We start from the raw sequence: 26,898 nt of genomic DNA, 5'->3' as shown, positions 1-26,898 counted from the left end.
TATTATAATTAGAACGCATTGTTTTAACCAACTTAACTACACCAATTTTTGCTTTTATGACAACTTGTGACATCAAGATAGTTCCTTTGTTGGCAACTAGATTTTATTATTATTCATATCTAAACAACCTTTCCAACTGTAATATCTCATCTGTCCAAATATCTTTTGGTGGAAGCTTTTGGGCGTGCAAAGCGAGTGGAGAGGGAACAAGATTTATTCAGTGATTTTTGCTTGTCTATTTATATGCTTATTTGACACCGAGTAGTTCCAATCTCATATTCTGTTAAACTCCATCTCCGAAGTACCCTTTTAGCTCCCATTTGCTGCTGAAGTGCATGGATTCACATTTCACTACTCCAACTCCTTCGGAGTCGCATCCTGAGATAATGGATTTTCTTTCCCTTGCATGGTGCAAGTTTGCAGTGCAAGCTTTTCAACCAGACCAACAAGATCGATCCGTGGTTCTACTCGACGATCCAATTGTGAAGTTTGAGAACCACAACAAGAGTCCTTACACTGTAAGTCGAATTCGTCGCACTTTTAGTTTTTTATTTTGTCAGACCATAAGAAAGTTTACAAGATTGATTTTATAACTCTCTCAGAAGCTAGACAAGATGGATGATGCAGATCTCAAGCCTCCACCACCATGGAAATACAATGATGTGAAGGTGAAACACATATACGATGCATATAAATACATCTCAGCTAATTGAATATCTTAAAACCAATTTTGTTGATAACATACTGTAGTTTTGTTTTCTTTAGTCGTTTATATGGATGCAACAAGCTATGCATCCAGAATTGAACTACAACGGCTTTTTACGGAAGAAATGGGTACGTAGAATTGGTTCCTACGTTGTAATATACTGCATTTTTCTATACGTGTATAAAAATTGGAGGTATCACTCTATTACGTTGCTCATACATTCTTCTGTTATGCAGATGTCATGGAAGATGGTGCCATTTAAGAATATGTCGATCAAGAAATGGCTTAAAGACATTAAGCGAAGGCGGAAAGAGGAGCACAGGCTGCAAAGAGCTGAAGTCCATGCAGCAATATCAATGGCGGGGGTAGCGGCTGCGCTTGCTGCTATTGCAGCTGAAAAATCAGAAAATGATGAGTCAAGCACTGCCAAGGAAGCTGCAGTCGCTTCTGCAGCCGCACTGGTGGCGGCCCAGTGTGCAAAAGTTGCAGAAGCAATGGGGGCAACAAAGGAGCAGCTTAGCAGTGTAATAGGTTCAGCCATGAATAGCACAAGTGCAAGTGACATCTTAACTCTAACAGCTGCAGCTACAACGTGTAAATATCCTATATCCCTTATCTTTGTTCCCTAACTTGGTTTAAAACATAAATGAGCTATATGTGGTGGTGCCTTGTGTAATCTGGGTATTGATACGGTTAATGCGTGTGAATCCTGAAGAGCGATGAATTGTAGGCCCCACATACATCAAATGTTAGAAATGTACTACTGGCAGTAGCACAGCTCATCTAGTACTACATATGAACGGTTAAAGATGGACACAAAAAGTACATCTCAACCATTCATACCTAATCCAACAATGAAGGAATTAAATATTCAAACCAATACGAATAATAAGGGATTTTCTATGATGCTCTGAGTCTCTGATACTCAAGATTTTTAACGATTAACAGTATTTTCCTCAAACTTTTTTCTGGGTCTTTATTTTTCCATTGGTGGTGTTTGAAATATAGCATTGAAGGGAGCAGCGACATTGAAAGAAAGAACAGGATGCTGCAACAAAAGACTAAATGGGACTGCACCTGTGATGCCTGTCGAGGATAACCCTGAGGAGGTTGATTTCGACTTTGAGAAGTATAGATCAATGCTTGCAACAGGTGCCCAGCTCACCACTGAAACACCAGACGGTCTGTACTTCTACTTTAGATCTTCATTAATTTAACCATTTCTTTCAAGAAATTGACCAAAACGACGAGTTTCTAAAACCCAATTGCTGAAATGATTTAACTCTCGACATAATCAAACATTGATGACATGTCGATCAAATACTGAAAGTGATCTTTTCAGCAATTGAAATATGTAATTTTACTGCAATCCTGATTCTCCGACTCTCGAATGAGCCTGGATTTCGGTTTCGAATTCCTGATTTTCTATGTTGTTTTACTCATCTGGGCGCTAATTGAAATTGCAAATTATGTGTTTTTAGGGAAGTACACAGTTAGATCGGTGTCTGTCATCCTCAACAATGAAGCCAAGGTCTGCATGTTTAAAATGTTTTCTGCCATTTTTGTCAACTAAAGCATTAATTGGAGCTTAACCTTCAATTCTTAATTCAACTACACAGGTTCTTGTTCAAATGAGGAAGCTCGGTCTGTTGAAAAGCAAGAAGGAATGTACGTTGAGTAAATGAAAAATTTCATAAACAAGCTCAACTTTATCGCTACAATCTAATCAGTGGAGCTGTTTTGTGTTGTCTCAGGTATCATACTGGACATGCATGCGGAGCTGTATAAAGATTCAGAAGCCGGTGAGAATGGTACAGGTTATCTCATCGTGTTAACGACGAGTAAGGGGATGTTCAAGCTGGACATGGAAGCCGACTATCAGCGGTACAAGGCATGGGCGACGACCATTAACCATATGCTCTTGGTCTCTACTTCGTTTACGAAATACCATCTTCAATACTACAAGAACTAGTGTTCGATGATCATTTACAAATATCATCTATGACAAAGATCATTGTGTTGCTGCACCTATGTGCATATTTTCCCTGTACTTTTGTAACTATAAATCAATTCACCATTCCTGCTTTAACACAATCATTTCTGCTGAAGAACCTAATGGATAATCTCAAAGCATAACAACAATGTGACAACAAATAAAGAGATGGAAAGGATGAACAGCAATTATGTTAACTCTCATTAATCATTAACCAAAACAGAGAGGGAAAAAAGCGAGACAAGTAATTACTATAGGAATACAGAAGCTTATGTACTACAACAACACAACCGTTCGACATTTTTAGACCACATCGCTAATATCAGTCTTAACACTTGCAAAAGATATAACCAAATGACTCGTGGATGGAAGCTGAAGACTCTCATCAACTATCAAGGGATACCATTCTCCTACACTTAATCCCTAATGCGATTATTATACTTAAACTCGTTATTAGAACTCACTATGATGATTTTTCTTGAACCTATGTATTGTGTCAACTCTTCACTATTAATGAGAACTCTTCCACCTTGTGGACGTGGCCAACTTAAAGTGAACCACGTACATCTTGTGTTTGCTTCCCCATCTTTATCTTTCAACATATTCACCAACACTTAATGACCGCTCCTACTATGTGAAGTTCACAAACTTAACACTTTACGTTGTTCCAAAGTCTCACTAATTTTGTGCATCAACATCCTTCGACGTGCTTTTATAATGACATGCTTTTATAACCATTGGATGTGTGGTCAAAATTCAAAAACCAAGATCTAATGGTTAAAAAACATAAAGTATACAATATTCTGGACCACCATAGAACTTTTGAAATTACAGGGCATCATTTGGAGTAGTGATACTGATGAAAAAGGAGATTGTATGAACGTGTTCCTCTCATTTGGGAATTGTTAGAGCTTTTAAGCTCAAGATGTCGGAATTGTGTCAATGTCTTTTTCTTTTACCATTGTCTTTCTATATCATAATTGCTATCCGCAGTTCTTTTTTTCTCAGTAGAAACTAACAAATATATGTTCAATAATCTGTAAAAGGCTGAACATCCATCTTTATATAATTGCTAGCAAATTCTTAAGGACTCTGTGTTCAACATATTAGGTCCTTTTATCAACTCGATGGCAAAATGAAATGTAGTGTCAAGTAGATGTATCAAACAAAAACGCAGAAAAAACAATGGAAACAAAATAATTAATAAAATCCGGGATTAATGAATGGAAAAAATTGTTACATACTAATTGACGATCTGAAGTTGGAATCTACTGAGGCAAGCAGAGTCTCCAATAACCCCAAGCTCTGGCAATCCACTCCATTCATCAAGACCTAAAGTCAATAACTTCTTCCAGCTGGAGTTATAATAGTTTCATAAACAATAATCAGTCGCCTGTCAAACCATACACAATAACTGACACTTGAAGATCGCGGTCCACTTTGAAGTGAGCATGGAAAAACCTTTCTATCTGTCATCATAGGCCAGATATAAGTTTCAGTGCTAGCATGGCAAGCAATTTAAGAAGTAACTCTTTTATTTGGCATAAATGCAACACTGCAGCAGTAAAACTATGAGTTGTAGCATGCACCTCTCTGAAAGAATGTGAGATCAGAAAATCCCTCAACTGTTTTTCTTCCGAATCAAATAATACAATGTGACTAGGTAAAGACCAATTCCTTGCAAGTTCTGACGTAAAACCAACAGGATCCATCGGTCTGATTCATCTAGGATTCCTTTTTCTTCACTGTCGACAAAATTTCCAACAGTGTACAAGTTACAAAACCATTTGCATGAAGAGCGGCAACAAAGAAAATAATTCTTTCCGAGTAGTTAAAGATCAAACCTTGGTGAGCAGTCTAGGAATCTCACGGTGAACTGTAGAGTAGTAAGGTGTAGCGTGGCAAGGCATCAATAGTATGTAACATCCTCGGTTCCTCTCTGTCTAGGCATGTTCAAAAGTGTTATCGAAAAGGAAAGATGGAAGAGGAATAGGGACACAACTTAAATAAAAACATTCGAGATAGTAGTAGAGTCCAGCATTTAAAGTTGAGTACATGCCAAAGAACAATAAAAGTTACCCAGCCCTTGTGTTCATCAGAAGGCAAAATGAGTACCTGATGAACCAAACTCATATACAGGGCCATTGGAATATTGGTAGCGAGCAAGAAAAAGATGGCCAACTGCATTTTTGCAGGGCATTTGTTATTGATATTCAATGGTTCTTTTCCTTTACCATTTGCAGAAACCGATGTTCTTAATGCAGCTAAGGAATGCCCAGAGAACATCAAAGCTATAGGAAGTACGGGCAGAACAAACCTGTAACTCAAAAGTCAAATTAGAAGAGTATTAGTTGTAAACAGAATGAACGATCAAAGAACCATTTTAATTGTATAAATAATAGAAGAGGTACCTGAATTCTTTGTGGCCTAGCACACTATAAAGTCCTCAAACCCATGAAATAAGGCCAGAAAGCTTCCAATGTTTGGATTGCATGATTCCAGCAACAGAAAATGGTAAGAAAGAGAATATCATGACTGTAAATCCTTGAATGAAGTACCAGTACCACTTGTGAGTCCCATAATAGTCTCCACCAGCAGAAAGAAAATTGAATCTTAGAAAATTAAGAGGTACAAAGAAAGTAAAGAGAACGATTATAATGTCAATACAATTATGCAAAGCTACACATAATTGACATGAATGCATGGACTGGTTCCATAAGGGCTTAGACAATTCATTAAGATTTTTTGTCACACCTTGAAGTGGTGCTGCCATCTTTCCTAGATGTTGCTTAACTTAAAACACGGGGACTACTAAAACGAAAATAAGACATGATTTACCAAATTATTTACATAATCAGGTAAAAACTCATTTCGAGAATTATATAAGGCCAGACTGGTTTTAAATGACAGACACTTCGAAGTATCATTACTGTCTTCATCACCTTTATCACTTGCATATCACATTTCATTAATCATCAATAACCCTATAGCTGCCGCTTCTTTTATTCAAGGACCAATTGGTGCGACAACAAGTTTCTCTTCGTTTGCATCTATCCCAATCGCATCATTGCACACTCATCAACTATAACTCCATGTTACCATTAAAAATTACAAGTCCACTGCCGAAATAAAAGAGAAAACAAACAGGACAAATATCATTATGGGAATAACCTATGATATAATTCAGAAGCACAAACAATTCACGATAAAGTTCCTAATAATTTTAAGCACTATGGAAATGTATTCCGAGGGAGATTGGCTATACCTACCCCATGGGAGCCACTTCCAGAAAAATGAATCTCAGTTTATCACGTGTCAAAAATAGCTCAAGAAGGCCAACATACAGCCATATGATAGCAATCGTTGGTCTGATAGCACAAGCTAATGCGGCAATAATCAAACCCCACTTCCTTGATTCCAAGGGAAGTTTGCTGGAAGAAGGCCTTATACAGGGCCAGTAGTACAGGCTCACAAGGGTAAGAACAGTCTCCAAACTATTTGAAAATGTACGTGTGATACAGTAAAACATAAACCGATTTGTCAATTGTGAAAACAGCTGGAATTGAGTTAAGTACATACTTTACCAGAAAGAGCCTGATGTTTACAATAGTGTTTTCAGCCGGTAATAGTAATTGAAATTCACTATTTAAAATAAACATAGTGTTAGACATGAAATATTATCATTACAGAAGTAAAGAACCCCTCCTACAGAAGGATACAGCCCATTTAGCAACGCAGTCACCAAAGATGATGACAGAGAGCTTATACAAGTATAAATCACCAAATGCAGCAAAAAAGGACTGAAACAGCCGAAGTGTGGTGCAGCAGAAGTGTGGTGCCATTTGAGGGTGCAGTTAAGCAGAAGGAAATCAAGGGAAACCTTACTAGAAGAAATACCAATGCAACTGAAAAATCTTATTTAAGTTTTCTGAATCACTTGATGATAGCATTTCATAATAGCTTCTATGAGCAACAATGAATATTTAAAATCAGAATAAGATTATTTTCTCAAGTGACGCATCTTTCCAAACTTGGTGCAACACTAAGCGCAGTGGCGTTCTAGCATTCATACAACTGACCCCTTGTTGTTGTTTCCAATAGTCATTTCTTAACTAGTAACAAGTAAGAACTTTTAGCTCCACAACTCAGCTTAACATACAGTTCATAGGAAACCGTTCTTCCTTACATACAAATATATATAACATAAAATGTCTAATGTTGTAAAAGCCATTACCATGAACCATGGGGTATCAAGACCCATCATGGCAATCGCTTTGTAAAGGAAAGCAAAGAGAAATGGATGCAAATAGCTACGAATCCCCCTTCTCCACTCCCACGCCAAATGGCCATACCTGTCATTTGCACAACAATTTATATTGTACTTACCCTTTTAAATCAAGAATCTTCACCCTTTACCTAGTAAAAGAAAGGTGAAATTAGTGGGTACCCGAAAGTTATGCGATGCGCAACTTCAAGGGCTTGCCAGTGTTCATCAGGGTTAAAATAGGTCTGAATCAACAGAGCATTTGCTATTTGAAAGGCCAAGCAGGGTACAAAAACTTTCTTGGAGGAGCCTAGAACGCCAAGTTTTGAGGCTTCTTTTTGTTGTGGACCTAATTTCGACGGAACTGGGTTTTCGGTTTTGCCTGATTCTGCTGATGGTGAGACAGCAACACTCTGTCTTTGCCTCATAGTTCCACCCAATTGAAAAAACTTCAGTGGGTAAGGCAAAGCTCGAATTTCTTCAAATTAGAAATGCAAACCATTCAAATCGATGAATTTCAAATCTATAAAATTGAAATTCAGAGCTTGGAAAATGCATCATTAGGGTAAACAGGGATTTTAATTCAACTACTAAATTATATAACAGCAAAATGAATTTTACAGGGTTCCTCTAATCAGTCAAATTAATGAAAATTAACAATAATTACAGCAACAGTTAAATCAACAAAAAATACAACTGTGGAGATTGATTGAGATATTAGACCCTAACCCTTATCGTTATTTCAACAGAGAGGATGTAAGTAATTGTGTAAATTCGTTGGGTTTGATTAAGAACATTTTCCCGCAAAAAGTAATATACTCGTAGCATTGACGCTATATCCCTATTTCTTGATTCAAAATTACATGGAATAAAGTGACTTCTCTAATCCAATCTAATCCTTTAATGCTAAACAAGGCCAAATGGAGAAATATCAAAATCATAACTTGATATTGATGCAGCCAGTTATAGTTGCACGCCTGGGATGCCAAACCACAACAGTATCCTTCGTGGCCGATCAAGGTGACATTTATTTACAATGTGCTTCAACGACTCCAAAAAGAAACTAATAAGGGGCCAACTAAGATAATTTCCAACCGAACCTGTCATAGGGTCCTGGGCCAAAACATAACTCGTTTTGACACAAAACTCATCTCCAATGGAGGAGGGTTAGGCCAAAAAAATTTGGGACCCACAAGGCCAAAATATAGCCAAATGGGCAAAAGGCTGGCCAAACATAGCCAACCTTGAAAGTTGGGCCCTGCTACTAACTAACATCATGTAGCCTTTTTTTTTTTTTTTTATTAAAGACGAAATTAAAAAAAAATTAAAATTTTTAATTTTTTTCCTATAAATACCTTAACTATTTCTACACCATTTCTCATATGCCTTTCACCCTTTCATATTATCTTACCTCATTTTAATGTCTAAGTTGTTAACATGCAAGTAAAATTAAAATATTTAATAACATGAAATTTAAAACAACATTTTAATATGATAGTTTATTCAACTTTGGTTGGAGAGTGTATATAGATATGACTAGGTTCATCTTTTGGATTAAGAACTTCCCAAAAACCTCTGTTCGAGATGAGGTAATGATTAGTTTGATGTGTCAATGGAATTTCTTCTTAGCTTTTCTTTAATGAAGTACTAATAAGTTTTCCTCTTTCTTTGGTTTTGTGTTTATCTCCCTCTCTTCACAGCCGACCAATGGAGGAAGATGTAAGTTATACTACTTTTGAGATTATTTAGTGCATCTTTGTTATGTCTCTCTTTGGTATTTTCTCTATCTTTTCTCATATTTGAGATTGGGAATATGGTTGAGTTCTACTGGTTTTCCATTCTCTCCTCACCCCAAATCCCTAGAAGAAAAATAAACAAGAGATGGCATGTGTTTGACGTTTACCTGATAATGCCATCCTGATTCTAAGATTGTTATGTCTTTGTAATTTTACAACAATCTCTGGTTTCTCTGTCACAATTACATTGAAAGGAACAGACTTCAATTGCTTGGCATCACTTGATTGCTGATCGCCTCGTAAGCTTTCATACCTATAGTAGAGTTAACTGCATTACTTGATTACAACTTTCGATTTGGACTTATTGTAGAAACACAGTTGCAGAGGCACAATAAAGAATAAAACCAATAACAAAAGTCTAGAATACTTGGAGTTGACATGGAACTGGAAAATAGGAAGGTTGCAGGGGTCATGTATCAGCATTTCTGGTCAATCAACTAGAAGAAAGCCTTTACCCTTTAGGTTGCACTTTCAATTGGATGCGTGCTTTATTCAATCATTTACAAACTCAACACCCCAACACACGTATGAAGGGGCATAACCACTTGCATTTGTTTACAGACATTTAATATACTTAGTACTTAAGTCTCTTGAGTCCATCAAACGAGTTTTGGGTGAAATCACTTGCCATTAATCAAGGCAAGTCATATGCCAGAGTAAAGACTAAAGCCAGAGTCTGTATTGCTTTGTGTTTTTATGCATATTTCTTTTAATTCTCCTTTTGTTGACTTGGTGCCACTAACCAAAGACATTTTCATTAAAAAGAATATGTGTTGTATGCAGCTTTATATAATCAGTTTTAGAAGATGTATTTGAATGCATGATGATTTCATGTTCAAATAATTTAGTATTCGGAACCGTAAACCGGCAAGAACCGAATCGAAACCGGTGTAGATCAAACCGTAAGGTTCTAGTAATAAATTTAAACGGAACCGCACCAAACCAAATCGTTGATATTTTTCGATTCCAGTTCCGGTTTAGAGGTGGAACCACACCGAAACGCACCATGCCCACCCTTAATCGCACCTAAGCATAATATTAGGACCCATTAGTAAAACTCCACTAAAACAATAAAATTTGGGAAAACGGAGTGCGAATTTGGAATTAGGGTATCGCAATACGCTAAGGAGGGTCCCCGACAAATTTTGTAAAAAGTCAACAAGAAGGTCGACGGTCAACCCTAAAAAAGTCAATCGAGACGCCCCGATGGTTAACTACGTTAAAACTTTGGAATTTCACTAAATCGATGTCAAAAACGAACTTGGGGTGTGATAGGAGTATATTTATGTGACTTTGTTATCTTATTTCTTTGCATTTACTTAGTTAATTTCCATTTATTTTGGTAATTTAAGTTATTTCCGTATTATTGTAGGTCCAGTTGGTAAATATGACAATAAATGGCAAACTGGAGCAATTTGGAGCAGTTTTGGACTTAGATTGGATAGCATGCGTGGATAGTATATGGGTTGGACGTTTTTGGTGTTTAAATGGTGTTAAACATGTGCTAAACTCTGGAGAAATTAAAGTTGAGGCTTGGAAGGCAAGGAATTACACAAGAAAGCGGAATCCTAGTTGGAGAGGAATATTATATTATCCTATCTTATCCAACATTATCTTATCTTATCTCTAACTGCAAGGAAGAATCCTAATCCCATTCCAACGCTTTCCACCTATTTCTTAGAGTCCTAAAAACACCTAATCCCTTTCTGTTGGAAATGTGCCCTAAAACCAATCATATGATGATACTTTATGGACATTTCACATGTTAAACTAATCTAGTTTAATATTAAGGGCAAACATTATTGTTTGAGCCGTCTCATATAAATGTTATATGCTTAAACGATAAGTCCAAGGAATATGTGATTGGGAGAATGCGATCTAAAGAAGTTAGATTCATGAGACTATTCTTTCGTAGACACATCCTAAACGTTCCTGATCATAGGATTGCCAATTGGGCATTGACAGTCCGTTAAGATCAGTATGTGATGTGTCTTCTCTTAGGGAGAGTGACTAGTCTCGAGTCATTGGTGTGAGTGACACCAAGACAAGCATGTAGGTGCTCAATAGAGAATGAGTTCACAGAACACGATCAACGAGGAGTTCTCATATTCATGTCACATGAGAACTCATGGTTGGGATAATGAAAAGTAGTCCTTTGACCTGAGGCATCACAGCTGTCTTGTGGTTAGGTACTTGATCTTTGATTATGTCAAAGTCACTCTATCAGGGTGTCCACGGCATCGTCGGGGTTAAGCCACTTAGCCATGGAGGCAAGTGAATGTGCAACAAGGGATCTCTAACCTTCAAAATGTTTGAGGGAAAATACTCTATGATATGATTTAGAATCTCTGGCCAGAGTATGAATGAGATGTTGGAATGCGTTCCAGATCACATTCAAGGTAATCATATAAGTACAAGATTCACATTGGATAGTAGACATGAATAAACTATCAAACCAAACAATGTGGTCAAAAGTATTGTATTAGAGAAAGACCGTATTGCATTTGTAATCCTAAAACTGAATACGTTCTCCACCTCTTCTGATTAGCTTGGGTAACCATGACATGCTGCTAGGCGTCAACCATGGTTTGTGGAAGCCCTAAACGTGTATAATCACTAACGGGAGAATTGAAGGTAAGTTTCAATTCACAATCGATTAGAAAGAGTTTTTAATCGCCCACTGCCTCGCTAAAAGGAACCTAATGGATCGTTCACTGAGTAAGGTAGAGTTTGAAGAAACAACGGAGATGAGTAAGAATAATTAAATGGTTTAATTATTTATCTAAGGCTAGGATTAATTAATATGTTAATTAATCAAACGAATAAGTTCGTTAAAGACCTCGGGTTAGTTTTGGGCCGCAAGGCCCAATGGGATTTGAATGTCAAGCCCATTAACTCAAGTTGTATGACAACTTGAATAAACAAAGGGCTTGAAAGCCCAATGAAACCTATAGGTCGGCCATGTTAAAAGAATAGGGCTTTTGGTCCATTAGGTCAGTTATTTGAAGGGACTATATAAAGGACTTTATAGCCTAAAATTGACATATGGTAATTTTCAATTTTAGGGGAAAGGATGAGAACACAAGCTCTCCTTTCTCTCTAAAATTTCGGCCACCTTGGAGGGATCATCTAGCAATCAAACTCCTCCAAGGTCACTCATTTCTTCTTCATTATGCCTTGGTGATGAATCATTAGAGGTTCTCAATTTTGGGAACTTGGCGAAACTTTTTCATCCATACAAATCCATGGATCTAAGATGCAAGGAATGAAGGCCCTCTCTTTGGGTGATTAGCCTTTGCTTATGCAAAGAGGAATCTACAAAGGTATTGATTTCTCAACTCACTTTGTTTTGAGTTGAGTCTTGGTTCACCCATCTACTAGGCTTTGAAGTTCATGGGTTAAGTTTTGTTTTTGAGTGCATATAAACATGATTCCGCCTTTTAATTGTTAAATTGCATGTTGTTGATGTTGCTCAAATGAACTTGTTTTTCACAAATTTTCCTTCAAGTGGTATCAAGAGCCTAAGTCTAGTAGTTGGTGAATCCTTTTGGGTTATGTAGTTCATAGGTTGTGATTTGAATGTTGTAATTGTTACAAGCTTTATTCTTGCTTCTTTGAATGTAAATTTTGTTAGAAAATTTGCCATCTCAAATGTTGTAGATGTAGTTCATATGAGCATGAATTTTGGAGCTAAAATTTGGTGCCATGTTTTTTTGGGGAAATTCGGCCAAATCCAAAGGGTGGATTTTTGGGTTCTTGTTTGACTTGTTAAAAGTGTTTTAAAGTGACTTTTGGAATCCCCTATGTACCCTAGTATGGTTGTATGATATTTCCCTTAAGTTTGAGTGGTTTTGGTATGTTTTTGGGTGAAGAATGTTCATGGAGCTCGTATGGGTTTTCATGGATGTTCTTCATTGTTCTTGATATGTTCTTGCCAAGAACAAAAGGTTTGGTGTTTTGATTCAAAGTTTTGATTTATTTCATAAAGTTTTTGTTTTGAAATATTTCTTATGTTTAAATATATTAGATATTTATTTTGAAAAATTAAAGAAATTTTAGTGGGTAGGTGTGTAATGATTTATTCCATTTCACACATCCCACTTACAAAAACTTTGAAATTTTTTTTAATACTTTGCTTCAATGGCCGGCCACCCTACTCAATTAGGGTCCTTGTGGGGCTTTCATGCAATTACATAAAGTTTTGATACTTTTGTGTATTTGTACTTTGACCCAAAAGTTTACGTTTTTACGTAAAGGTCCAAAATCACTAAAAGGACAAATTGTTTTGCTCCTTTAATGAAGTTTTAGCTTTTGTGGAAATTTTTGGGTTCTAGTTGTAATTACATGAAGTAGTGGAGTTTTGTGTTTTTACAAAGTGACCCCAAAAGTTTAAGTTTTGCAAAATGGCCCAAAAGTTGAGGTCATAGCATTTTGGCCCAAATTAGGTAGAGAACAAAATTGTTTTGTCTCTTTAAATGAGAATTGGATTTTCATTTCATTTAGCTCCATTTAAATCAATTCTATGGATACAAAAACCAAATGAAAATGTTGCATTCAAGTTTAATTAGTTAAAGCGTTAATTAATTAAAGAAAGGGTGATTATGAACCTAAGCCTACTATAATTGAGCTATGTGAAAGGCCGTTTCAAATTTGTTTGAACCATGGGAATGAGTAGATTAAATTTTGGTTGTAATTTGATATGATCAATTGTTGTAAAAGAGCATAAGCTCTTCTTTACTTTAGAGTAATTTGATTTGATCAATTGTTGTAAAAGAGCATAAGCTCTTATTTACTTTGAAGTACTCCTTTCTTGTTTTATTCGATATGCATGAAATTGGAGTAGTTGGGTCCAACGCCCAATAAGACAACACGCCTTAATGTGATTAAACGCGTAACTAAAATCAATCACCATCCCTAGACCGAGATTCAACACTAGGCTCGTGTTGAATCGAATCAAAGGTTCATAGTCATCCTAAGGCCCTAAGGCAACTATATAGTCCATCAATGAATGCAAACCTTATGTTAGTAGTATCATATACTCTTGCTTTAAAAACCGTTTTAAAAGCTTAGTGGGAGTATTATATACAACTAAATCAATCAAATGGACCAATAGTTGTAATAGGACCAAAATGTTTTAATTGGATTAAAATGTATGTTTATATGTGATGAGACCTAAAACCCTCAACAAACCATTATTAAGTTGATAAGCGAGAGATGCTTTGAATAGCTCTTCGTAGGCCTTCCACCGTGGTGGGCTCCAATCGTTTGTGACTCATGCACCGGCTTCACCCTATAATGGGGAAGTACAAAGTATGTGCTTACATCCAGGAGGAGTCCATAAACATATGATGAGGTGAGTGTAGACAACGAGTATGACCAACATGATATAATTCTGAGGTTGTGCTTGAACCTCTACATAAACTAAGCATGGTGGGAATAACTTAACTAAGTGCAATGGTGCCAACATGATATAATTATGAGGCATTCATTCTCTAGAGGCCAAACAAGATGGGTAATTACAAGAGTTGTAAATGACTAAAGTGTTATTCTCTCATCATTATTTTTGCTAACCAAAATGATATAATTCTGAGGTGGGCTTGGTAATGGTGAGTCTCCCATACCCTGCTAAGAGTTCAACAAAACTCTCGAATTCCGATGAGGGATATGGAATTTGCCAAAAATAGTGGGTGGTGCTATTTGATTTAAAGACCCGAATCAAATGGCTTAAAATCAATCAATTTATATTCGTTATGTATTTGTTTACCAATATATTTGCAAACGCTATCCAAAACTTGACAAAGAAAAGCCGAATGCTTTAATTTCCGGACTTAGTTCTACAATCCCATAGATTGTCTTTAATGGCTTGTAGATGTAACTAAGTAGTCTCATCCTCACAATCTTCCTATTGATAATGTATCATTGGAAGAATATGTTAGATAAGTCTAATATGAGAAGGACAACACTTTTAATGTCATAATTCTTCAAATACAAATTGTTGTATGAAGAAATAAGAGTTGCTTTGAACAACCCTTAATCAACACAAACTTTAGTGCTTGTCTCTTTGTTACACGAACAAGGAACTTGAGAAGTAAAGCACAAGGGCATGGACACTTTATGTGCCATGATTCTTCACTTACAAATTGTTGTATGAAGAAATGAGAGTTGCCTTGAACAACTCTTGAAAGTTTGTTATTATGTTTAGAACATAATGGTTGGTTGACAAAAATAGTCCATTTATATGGACTTATGATGATTTTGAATCATTGAGTGTTGAAGTGTTAAACCACTTAACGAGACGGAAACTAGGCAAGGACTTCACCTTTGTGTCCCTATCCTAATGGTTCACTAAGTTTATTGTAAACTATATAGTGAACAATAACTGCACGCTCTCCAAATCGTTTGATGTGTATAACACATTTGAAATAAGTTTCAAGAGAGATAGTGGGAGTTTAGGGACCATGACTATTGTAGTCAAAAGGGAAGTCAAATGAAGAAGGCAAAATAACTCCAAGGGAACAAACTTTCTTTATGAAAGGATGGACATTGGAAGGGGTATTTGCAAGAAATGTCTTGCAAGTGTCAAGAACACACATTTTGAAGGTGTTGTAAAATGTTCTTGAAAAGTTCATAACAGGTGGTTCTTCTACTTGAATGCATGATTCTGTATTAGTAACTATGTTTTACAATTGTTGTAAAAGTGTGCTAATAAGAAGTAGAAGATTAATGCGAGAAGAGAAAGTACTTCACATTCCAAACGTGAATCGAATATAGATCTCTGCGAAAGCGGATTGTACTTACTTCCTCATATGAACTACCAAAGAAATTGGAAAAACCAAAGATTGTCTTTACGTCCCAATTTTAAAGGAACATAATTCCGTCACAGTTGCAGAGATGGATGAATGTTTTGTTTGACAAAACATTGTTCTTTATTAATGAATGATTAGATTATGGTAATCTAATTAATTGTCTCTATAGTAGAGATGATGTGGTAGTGTTAACTGTTTAAGAATATAACGATGCTTAAAACCCAAAAGGTTGCAAGGGAGTGACTAATCCCAACTGAGTTGTGACACCTCTAAAACATAAATTACGAGTTGGTAATAGATGGATGCTTTGGATCGTTAGATCCGGATCCAATGCCTTCTTGTTAAAATTGTATAGAGGCGAAATGTTCGAATCTTTATTCTTTTGGAAAGAAGAAAGAATCACAAAGTTGTTGAGGTTAATTCACTTAGATGTTAGTGGCAGTTGTCCACAACATAATACTACTCATGTTGTATGACATTCACCGAAGATCACTCTCGGTTGGACTATAGTTTATTTTGAATAAACACAAGTCCGAATACTTTGCAAAAGGTTTCAAAGAATTCAAGAAATGTAAGTAGATGAGTAAGACGTCTAAAGTATTTACCTCCTTAGATTTGATCCAAGGTAAAAGTAACACTTTAGATTAATTTCCTTGAAAAATATCAAGGAAAGTAGCATCGTAAGATAATGAATTTCTCCATTAGGAGAAGAATGAACATGAATAAGATTTAGTTCGTTGGACATTATCAATTACCCATATATATATGATATATACTTCTAAGACAACCTAGTTCCTATACCACAAGCTCCAAGGTAGTCCAGAAGGATTTATAAACCGTCTTAGTTGAATGGTTTGGACATAATATGGGTTTCCGAAACCATTATTAAGATAGTCTTGATAATATATGTCTAAAACTATAAATCACAAAGACAGGTTAGTTGTAGAGATCCATCCATCATGGATCTTAGCAAGCTAGTGGGAGCTATAAGCGTCTTATGAGAAAAGATCAATTGTTTGATTTCTCATAAAGATGTAAATGAATCTTTTGTTTACTAGGTTTACAAAAGATTAGTGGGAGTTGATCATATTCCTAAATTTGAATATATATACATGATATATATTAATTTAGAAAATGAAAGAAATTCTTCATCGTTAAAGTTATGACTTTAAACATTCTATAATGATAGAATATATATGGGAGACATAGTCTATATACATGGGATGGAAATCTATAATGATAGATTTCAAGATATAATTGGATTATATCAATCCCTAAAATAGACAATGAGATGCTAGGAAGTTTCTCATATTATGATAAACTTCAATTAGAATGACAATTATAGTGAGACTAGGAAGTTGTTCTTCTCAAAGGGAATGTACCCTTTGACTCCCAAAGAAATAATGCGTAAATAGAATCCTTTATACATACGCAGAAAGGTGATTTATGTATTACATATTGTATGAAAACATTGATATAAGTTGTACCTAGAACAGGTACAAGATGATATCAGTGCAAGCCCAGGATCAGAACCATGGCAACTGTCAAGTGAATCCTTAGGTATTTAAGAAATACTAAGGATGGATTCCTCAAGAATGAGGAAGAATTAGAGTAACGTAATGGAAGCGTAAATGTATTAGATTATGAATCTAATCCATCATAGAATATCTCTTCATTATGAATGAAGTGATAATGAGATATCTCTTTATTATGACTAAAGAGATATTTGGGTGGAAACGTTAAAAGTAATGACTTTAATGTGTTCCATCATGTATGCAAAATATATTGCCATATAGAAGCTTACAACATTGTTGTTTGGATGGGAAAGTTCATTTATGAACTCTCCATTCGGTTCTAACCAGAAAGTGTATGACACTAATGGGGCGATAGCTCAAGCCAGGGAATCAAGGTCTCATCAAGGTCCGAACTCAAATGAGAGACTGAACCACATGATTAAGAATCATGTATAATGGTGACGTCGTTATTCTCAAGGTTGCTTCTATGGATAACATATAGATATCCATTGTCTAGGCCTACTACTCAGCCATTTATGAAATGACTACAGAAGAGGTATCATCACTGATGACTAAGCTGATTGGCTTTAGTGCAAGTGGGAGATTGTTGGAAATGTGCCCTAAAACCAATCATATGATGATACTTTATGGACATTTCACATGTTAAAATAATCTAGTTTAATATTAAGGGCAAACATTATTGTTTGAGCCGTCTCATATAAATGTTATATGCTTAAACGATAAGTCCAAGGAATATGTGATTGGGAGAATGCGATCTAAAGAAGTTAGATTCATGAGACCATTCTTTCGTAGACACATCCTAAACGTTCCTGATCATAGGATTGCCAATTGGGCATTGACAGTCCGTTAAGATCAGTACGTGCTGTGTCTTCTCTCAGGGAGAGTGACTAGTCTCGAGTCATTGGTGTGAGTGACACCAAGACAAGCATGTAGGTGCTCAATAGAGAATGAGTTCACAGAACACGATCAACGAGGAGTTCTCATATTCATGTCACATGAGAACTCATGGTTGGAATAATGCAAAGTAGTCCTTTGACCTGAGGCATCACAGCTGTCTTGTGGTTAGGTACTTGATCTTTGATTATGTCAAAGTCACTCTATCAGGGTGTCCACGGCATCGTCGGGGTTAAGCCACTTAGCCATGGAGGCAAGTGAATGCGCAACAAGGGATCTCTAACCTTCAAACTGTTTGAGGGAGAATACTCTATGATATGATTTAGAATCTCTGGCCAGAGTATGAATGAGATGTTGGAATGCGTTCCAGATCACATTCAAGGTAATCATATAAGTACAAGATTCACATTGGATAGTAGACATGAATAAACTATCAAACCAAACAATGTGGTCAAGAGTATTGTATTAGAGAAAGACCGTATTGCATTTGTAATCCTAAAACTGAATAGGTTCTCCACCTCTTCTGATTAGCTTGGGTAACCATGACATGCTGCTAGGCGTCAACCATGGTTTGTGGAAGCCCTAAACGTGTATAATCACTAACGGGAGAATTGAAAGTAAGTTTCAATTCACAATCGATTAGAAAGAGTTTTTAATCGCCCACTGCCTCGCTAAAAGGAACCTAATGGATCGTTCACCGAGTAAGGTAGAGTTTGAAGAAACAACGGAGATGAGTAAGAATAATTAAATGGTTTAATTATTTATCTAAGGCTAGGATTAATTAATATGTTAATTAATCAAACGAATAAGTTCGTTAAAGACCTCGGGTTAGTTTTGGGCCGCAAGGCCCAATGGGATTTGAATGTCAAGCCCATTAACTCAAGTTGTATGACAACTTGAATAAACAAAGGGCTTGAAAGCCCAATGAAACCTATAGGCCGGCCATGTTAGAAGAATAGGGCTTTTGGTCCATTAGGTCACTTATTTGAAGGGACTATATAAAGGACTTTATAGCCTCAAATTGACATATGGTAATTTTTGGGGAAAGGATGAGAACACAAGCTCTCCTTTCTCTCTAAAATTTCGGCCACCTTGGAGGGATCATCTAGCAATCAAACTCCTCCAAGGTCACTCATTTCTTCTTCATTATGCCTTGGTGGTGAATCATTAGAGGTTCTCAATTTTGGGAACTTGGAGAAACTTTTTCATCCATACAAATCCATGGATCTAAGATGCAAGGAATGAAGGCCCTCTCTTTGGGTGATTAGCCTTTGCTTATGCAAAGAGGAATCTACAAAGGTATTGATTTCTCAACTCACTTTGTTTTGAGTTGAGTCTTAGTTCACCCATCTACTAGGCTTTGAAGTTCATGGGTTAAGTTTTGTTTTTGAGTGCATATAAACATGATTCCGCCTTTTAATTGTTAAATTGCATGTTGTTGATGTTGCTCAAATGAACTTGTTTTTCACAAATTTTCCTTCACTTTCCTCCTTGGATTTAGCCGTTCCCCCTATATATATGAAATTCTTGCAATGATTTAGGGGGTGCCGCGCCTACAATTCTTCCATTGAAGTTGCTGGAATTTTCAGAATTCTTTCTATCTTTGTTTTAAGTTTCAATGTTTATTTTAGATTGTTTTTCAATTAGGATGAACATGTGTAACTAAGTTTCTTTTTAACTAGAGGTGAATTTGAAGCCATGATCATATGTTTTATATAAATTGATTATATCTGGTTATTGTTTCATAAAACATGAATGCGATTTACTTATCTGCTTTATAGAGAACTTATTCTTGTATGTTTATTAAAGATGCGTACTTAGTTTGCATGCAGGGATTTGAAGCTAGAATATAAGGGAATTTTACCTAATCATTATGAACTTATATTTGTAAGTAGTAAAAGTCACTAGTCACGATTGAGTTAAGTAAATTCTTGGCAGGAGTATCATGCTTTTCATAGTTACGAATGCTTTGTCAATGCTTATGATTTTCATAGAACTTAATGATCTTTGAGATGTATCTCTATCATGCTTTTCATAGTTAGGGAACTTGAGAAGAATAATTTGGTTGTGTCGCTGAGTCCAATTTAATGAACTTAGGAAAATCTGAGAGTTAATTAGTGTGGTTCAGTGCATTGTCATTCATGGTTTATAGGAATTATAACTGGAAATCGATTTGTATGCATATGTTTCATGTGTGGAGAAGAATCATTTAGCTATCATTTCATCCATATCTCATTCATAACTTAATTTACGTGCTACACTTTACTTTTGTTTTAATTAAATTCGTCTAAAATCCCCCCAGTCATTGTTTTGATGTTAGTTTAACTTAGTTTTCAGTTTTATAAGTTTAATTTGTGTTGATTAGTATCCCTTCTAATCCCTGGAATAGAACGATCCCTACTTACTCGTACTACAATTGCATAATATATAGGGTTTAATTTGTGTGTTGGTTTCTACCACAACAAATTTTGATGTCGTTGCCGGGGATCAGTAAAATTGCTAATCACTTTGATTTTTTTTTTTTTTTTTTTGTTTATTTTACTATTGATATTTGATTTAGTTTTTTTTTTTTTTTTATTTCAGGTACTAGAGAAGTAAGACATGGCAATTGCTAATCTTCAAGCTCAAATGGTGAATCTTACTTCTCTTATGTCGCAGTATATCGAAATGTCCATAATGCAAAGTGTCCCTACATTTGGTGTGTCCTAGGCAAGGATATCAAACTAATCAACATCCTCAATTAATTGAGATTGGTGGTTGGGATAGTGTCAATGCTTGGGGTTATCAAGGCCATAACCAATCAAGGAACAACTTGTTTTCCAACACTTACGATCCAGGTGGGAGAGATCATTCAAATTTTATGTAGTTCAACAAGAAAGATATTGGCAGCAACCTCAAGAGTTCTATTCAAGACCTATGCAGCCACCACAATCTCCCCCATAACAATTCCAACCAAATTCAAGTATGTCAATGGATCATGTTAAAATTCTTCAAGCACTAAATATTTCTTGTGCTTCTTTGACTCAGGATCTAGAAAACCAAGCTAAAGAGATGGTCGAGTTGAAAAATCAACTTGGACAGATCATAGAATTCATGGGACAAATTAGAGAACAAGGCAAACTTCCTAGTTCAACCATTGTCAATCCAAAGGGAGGTTTTGAAACTGCTAAAGCTATCACTTTGAGAAGTGGTAAAGAGATTGGAACTAATCCAAAAATGTCAAAACAAAGTCAAAAAGAGGACGAACAGCTGCTGCTCGAAGAAGAGGAAGAAGACAAGGCCACGACAAGGAAGGAACAAACCTTGCCATAGCCTTCTAAAGCCCCTACGCCACCCAATTCAGGTAAGGTTGTTCCAAATTTAATTCTTTCTAACCCTATTCCACCAAATGTACCTTTTCCCCGTAGGTTTATGCAATCAAAGAAAGAAGAGAGTGAAAAAGACATCTTAGAAACCTTCAGGAAGGTACAAGTTAATATCCAACTTCTTGATGTAATAAACCAAGTTCAGAAGTATGCTAAGTTTTTGAAGAAGCTTTGTACAACAAAGAAACGGATTCCGAAGAAGGAGGTGGTACATGTAAGTGAAAATATCTCTGCAATTTTGCAAAGAAAGCTGCCACCTAAATGCAAAGATCCAGGTAGTTTCACTATCCCTTGTGTTATTGGTAATACAAGGTTTGAACATGCTATGCTAGATTTAGGTGTTTCCATTAATGTCATGCCATATTCTGTTTATGCATCTATAAATCTAGGAGAGCTTAAAAATGATGGTGTCATTATTCAATTGGCTGATTAATCTAATGCATATCCGAAAGAGTTTTGGAAGATGTTTTGGTGCAGGTAAACCATTTGATTTTTCCAGCAGATTTTTATGTGCTTGAGATGGAGGATTCAGCCCACTCGACACCATTGCCAATCTTAATTGGAAGACCTTTCATGAAAACAGCTGATGCGAAATATATTAAGCACACAAATTAAACCCTCTTCTGACAATTGTAGCAAAGTATGTAAGTAGGGATCGTTCAAAACCGGGGATTAGGAGGGATTGCTAAACTCTTGAAAACTGACCTAAGAACTCCAAAACAAAGTTAAAAAACACTAATTTGGACTCAAAGAATGAAAAACTAAAGTTAAAACACTAAAACAAAACAAAAACTCAAAACAGCAACTAGAAGACTCAAAACTGCCTAAAAACCACTTTCTGGGCAGTTTTGAGCACCTACACTAATTTGGACGAAATTGGTTGAAAACTTGACTCAAAACACTTAAAAACATGAACCAAAACAATTTCTAACTAAATTGAGACTTCAAAGTAAAGGGGGATTTGATTTGGACGAAATTAAAGTTGAGAAAACAGATTGCAAAGTAAAACTGATTTTGAAACGTTTTTGGGGTTTTTAATGGATGATGGACTAGTTAGGGGTTCTTTCTCCACACATGACAAGTATGCAAATGACTCAATTTCCAGTTATTCCTTCATAGAATTATGAATGACAATGCCCCAAATTAACCGTGACATCACTAGTTAATTCTCAAGTTTTCCTTGTGTTATTGAATTGGATGACATCATACGACAACCCAAAGCATTCTTCAAAAGTTCCTTACATGACATCATAATAAAGATACAATCAAAGATCATTACGTTCAATGAAAACTATAAGCATTGACAAAGCACTTGTGACTATGACATCATGACACTTATGCTAGGAATTGAACTTAACGCGATTGTGACTAGCAACCTTCACTACTTGTGAATATAAGTGTGTGACAATTATGTGAAACAAACTTATATTCTAGCATCATATTCATGCAAGCCAATTAAGTGTCGACCCCTAATTAACAAACACAAATACGTTATTACTCGCACAGTTAAGCCAATTGCATTCACGATTCAAGAACTCATAACTGGAATTTATCAAATCAACTTGCACACATAGTTATGGCTTTGAAATCACCCCTAACCAATAGGGGTTTAGCCACTCATGTTCATAGCAAAATGAAAGGAAAATAAATTAAACATTGAAATCATAAAACGAATTACACCTAGAATGCACCAACGACGAAGCTTGAGCATCCAAGAGTCTTTCCTTCTTTCTCCTTGCTACGACACAAAGGTGGATGGGGTGGTTGGGATGTGTTTTAGGATCAGGGATTATGGAATTGGATGGAGGATAGGCACGGCAAGGTGTAGTGTTTGGCTGGAATTGTGTTTCTAGGATTTTAGGATGTGTAGAATGGTGTGGCTAGATGAATGGACGAAAATTGGGTGAATGAGTGATCCCCTTAGTGCCTTGCTGCAAAGCCTTATTTATAGGGCTAGGAAAGGTTTAGAACTTAGTTGAAACCAAAAGGTTTTGTACCAGAAATTCTATACATGAAACACTTAAAGGATATATGTGTGTAGCTTGGACAAGGTAGGAGACAAGATAGGACGGCTAGGAGACAAGCTAGGACGGCTAGGAGACAAGCTAGGACGGCTAGTGACAAGCTAGGACGGCTAGTGACAAGCTAGGACGGCTAGGAGACAAGCTAGGACGGCTAGTGACAAGCTAGGACGGCTAGTGACAAGCTAGGACGGCTAGGAGACAAGGTAGGACGGCTAGGAGACAAGGTAGGACGGCTAGGAGACAAGGTAGGACGGCTAGTGACAAGCTAGGACGGCTAGGAGACAAGCTAGGACGGCTAGGAGACAAGGTAGGACGGCTAGTGACAAGCTAGGACGGCTAGTGACAAGCTAGGACGGCTTGTTCTTCCAATACAGAAATTAGGCACCATGTGTGAATAGATAAAGCCTTCTAGAAATAAGGTTTTTAGGCCCCCTTGCAGCTCCCTAACTGAATTCAAGCCTTCAAATTCGTCCATCCTCATGCCTCCATGCTTGCACTATCCAATCTTGGCCCAAAAATGCTCTAGAATGCTCCAAATTGCTTCTTTTTGCATACTTTGACACTAAAACCTGAAATTACACGAAAATGACTTTAAACACTAAACTAACTAAGGAAAAACAAAATAAATGCATGAGAACAAGCCAATTAAGTCGCATAAAAATGCTCCTATCAAATTCCCCCACACTTAGCTTTTGCTAGTCCTCGAGCAAAACAAAGAAATAATACAAGACAAAACAAACAAACATAATCTAAACCTTCCAACGTTTGCCTCAGGGATTTCCAATGCACATGACATGTTAAAGATTATCATTCCCACAGATTTGAGTCAATTTAACACTTAAGCACATGCTTAATCATAGTCACTACTTACTAGTTCACAATTAACCAATTAAAACAATGTTTTGAATGTAGTAACATGCCTTAGAGAATTCCCTCAATCCTTAATAGATTTGCACTCTATTTTCACTCAGATTTTCTAACTACACACCCTATACTAGTTATATGTGAGAGAATTGATGTAGATATAAAAACGAATGCTCACATATATGTATCACAAAGAACGCAATTTCCGGAGTTAATAGGCATGTTTAGATATGATCTCATGAATGGAATGCTACTACTTAGATGCGAGAACCATTGACACCATATGCTCATACCAAATTCAAACTCAACAAATTGAAACACATAACACTCAAGATAGAAGTTTAAGGGTTGCAACGGGGCTTGGGGTATTGGTTAACAAAGAAAGGATAGGGAAAACAAACGTTCTTCAAGCATTAGTAAGCAAAGTAATGAAATTAAGCTTCGAATTCACTTAGTTTGCAGAAATTAACTTAAAAACACAAGGGGAAGACTTTAAACAACTTCTTGGGGCCGAATTCAACTTTTTGGACCCTTTCTTCAACAAACAACACCTTGGAACTCTGTTTCTCATGTTGTTCAACTCTTTTCATACTTCTTTTTTTTTCATTTTTTTTTCTTTTTTTTTTTTTCACAAATTTTTCTTTTCTTTTCTTTCTACCCGTGCTTATGGCACATAATTCTCAAAATAAAAACTTCCCCCACACTTGGTTTCTGCCATAAAGGAATTCCATTTGAATCATGCTTACTATACTTTAAGAACGAGGGTATGGATAGTCCTAATCTAAGCTAGGTGAGGGTAATGTGTGGGTTAACAAAGAAAAGGCTAAACAAGGCTCAATGGGGTTAACACCTAAACATATAATGGAGTAGGGCACACGGCTTTTTGGCTAAAGTGGTGGTCACTACACAACTTCATCTTGAATATGTGTTATGCTAATCAATACCATGCTTTGAATGAAATGGGCATGACTTCTAGTGTTTGGAACTAAATGATGAAACGCCTTCTAAGTAGCAACCAAGCAAAGAATAATGAGATCATGCAACGATTTTAGAAAACAAAGAATGCACAGATTTTAACTCTCCAAATAAACGTTTAGGCTCAAGTCTCACAAGATTGTAGCGTTAATTTGAGTTCCTTCCTTCAAGCATGTTACAAAAACTGATTTTTTTTCTTTTATGATTGCATGTGAATTCATAAGTTATAACCACAACCAAGCATAAACATAGAGTAAATCAAACTTTCATCCATGTTAATCACTCTCTTTAACAGCCATGTATTTAAAAACCAAATCCTCATCATTGTGTTGGAAGGTACCCTAAGACACAAACAAACAAACAAAAACAACTTTAAAAAACTCTTTTTGGGTTTTCAAAACAATTTTTTTTTTTTTTTTCTGGGATTTTCGGATTTTTAGAACAACAAATACTAAAACACACCAAAACAGCCTAAAAACACCTAAAAACAGCAAGAAACAACATTTGAAATTATGGGTGACAAAACCCTACGAATTTGCATCAAAACACTTTGGTTACCCCCCCACACTTAAATCAAACATTGTCCTCAATGTTTCAAGCATAGACTCACACAAATAACAAACAAACAAACAAACAAAACAACATCTAACAACCTAACATGGCAGAAACGAAATAGCAACAAAGAGAAGAGTTTAGGAACGCAAATCTGGAATTGGAGTGCTTTCTAGGTCTTCCTTTGTTGAATGCATGGGTTGCCTCCCAAGTAGCGCTTGCTTTAACGTCGTACAGCCGGACGAAGACCTCATTCACTCCTTACTAGGGCCCACGGCATGGAGGTGATCTTTGAATGGGAGGTGATACTTGAAATGATCCGGTAATGGTTTAAATTCAAGATTGGCTGCCTGAATCATCAACAACCTATTAGTATAAAACGAAATTGAAATTGGAGGAGGTGGCTTACTTATGTGCTCCAATAAGAACTCAAGGATAAACACGTCTTCTTTGAACGTTTCAGGGACTTTGCACTCGGCCAAATTTGGTGTGAGGATTGGTCCTTGTCCTGTGTCATAAAATTCAACTTCTTTGGGGTTGTTTGCCTCAAGAACATCCTCTTTGATGAATTCTTGATATTCCCTACTTTTCACCTTTGGAAGGGCTTCCAAGATGTTTTTTTCACTTTCTTCTTCCTTGGAATTCATGAATCTGCAAGGAATAGGGACATTCGGTGGAATGGGGTTAGAAATAATTAAATTTGGAACAACCTTACCTATGGTGGACGAATTGGGGTCTTGAGGTGGCCGCGGCAAAGGTGTTTCCACCCTTGCCGTGGCTTTGTCCAACTCCTCTTCCTCAAATTGCAATCTTTCATCGTCCTTGTGATGTGATTTTGATGGTTGAGGGTCTGTTCCAACCTCCTTGCTACTTCTCAAGATGATTTCCTTGGCAGTTTCAAATCCTCCCTTTGGATTTGCAATGGTTGAACTAGGGAGTTTGCCTTGATATTGAAATTGTCCTACGAACTCCGCTATCTGCTCAATTTGCTTTTCCAAGTGGTCCAACCTTTTGTCTCGATTTTGCATTGCTTTCTTTTGATTTTCTTGCCCCTGAGACAAATTGGTGAGTAACTTAATAAGCGTATCATTATACAAAGACGCACCTGAATTTGTTTGGGCAGG

At 36.4% G+C, this 26,898-nt stretch overlaps 1 protein-coding gene and 1 pseudogene across 1 annotated transcript; one reads left to right on the top strand and one right to left on the bottom strand.

Moving 5' to 3' along the window:
• Positions 1 to 221: 221 nt before the first annotated feature.
• Positions 222 to 2,795, top strand: LOC103930983 (VAN3-binding protein-like). The gene is made up of 8 exons (XM_048578560.1): positions 222 to 518; positions 603 to 668; positions 766 to 834; positions 943 to 1,300; positions 1,715 to 1,888; positions 2,188 to 2,237; positions 2,326 to 2,374; positions 2,461 to 2,795. Exons 1-8 carry the CDS (start codon positions 336 to 338, stop codon positions 2,676 to 2,678), a joined length of 1,167 nt encoding a protein of 388 aa, XP_048434517.1. The 5' UTR covers positions 222 to 335; the 3' UTR covers positions 2,679 to 2,795.
• A 999-nt stretch (positions 2,796 to 3,794) lies between these two features.
• On the bottom strand, positions 3,795 to 6,859 carry LOC125474636 (annotated as a pseudogene).
• Positions 6,860 to 26,898: the final 20,039 nt, after the last annotated feature.

This window comes from the organism of the source record quoted next, unplaced genomic scaffold (genome assembly GCF_019419815.1).
Source record: "Pyrus x bretschneideri cultivar Hongxiangsu unplaced genomic scaffold, Pyrus_bretschneideri_v1 Contig123, whole genome shotgun sequence".
NCBI lineage: Eukaryota > Viridiplantae > Streptophyta > Magnoliopsida > Rosales > Rosaceae > Pyrus > Pyrus x bretschneideri.
This window is presented reverse-complemented; position numbering and strand designations above follow the sequence as displayed.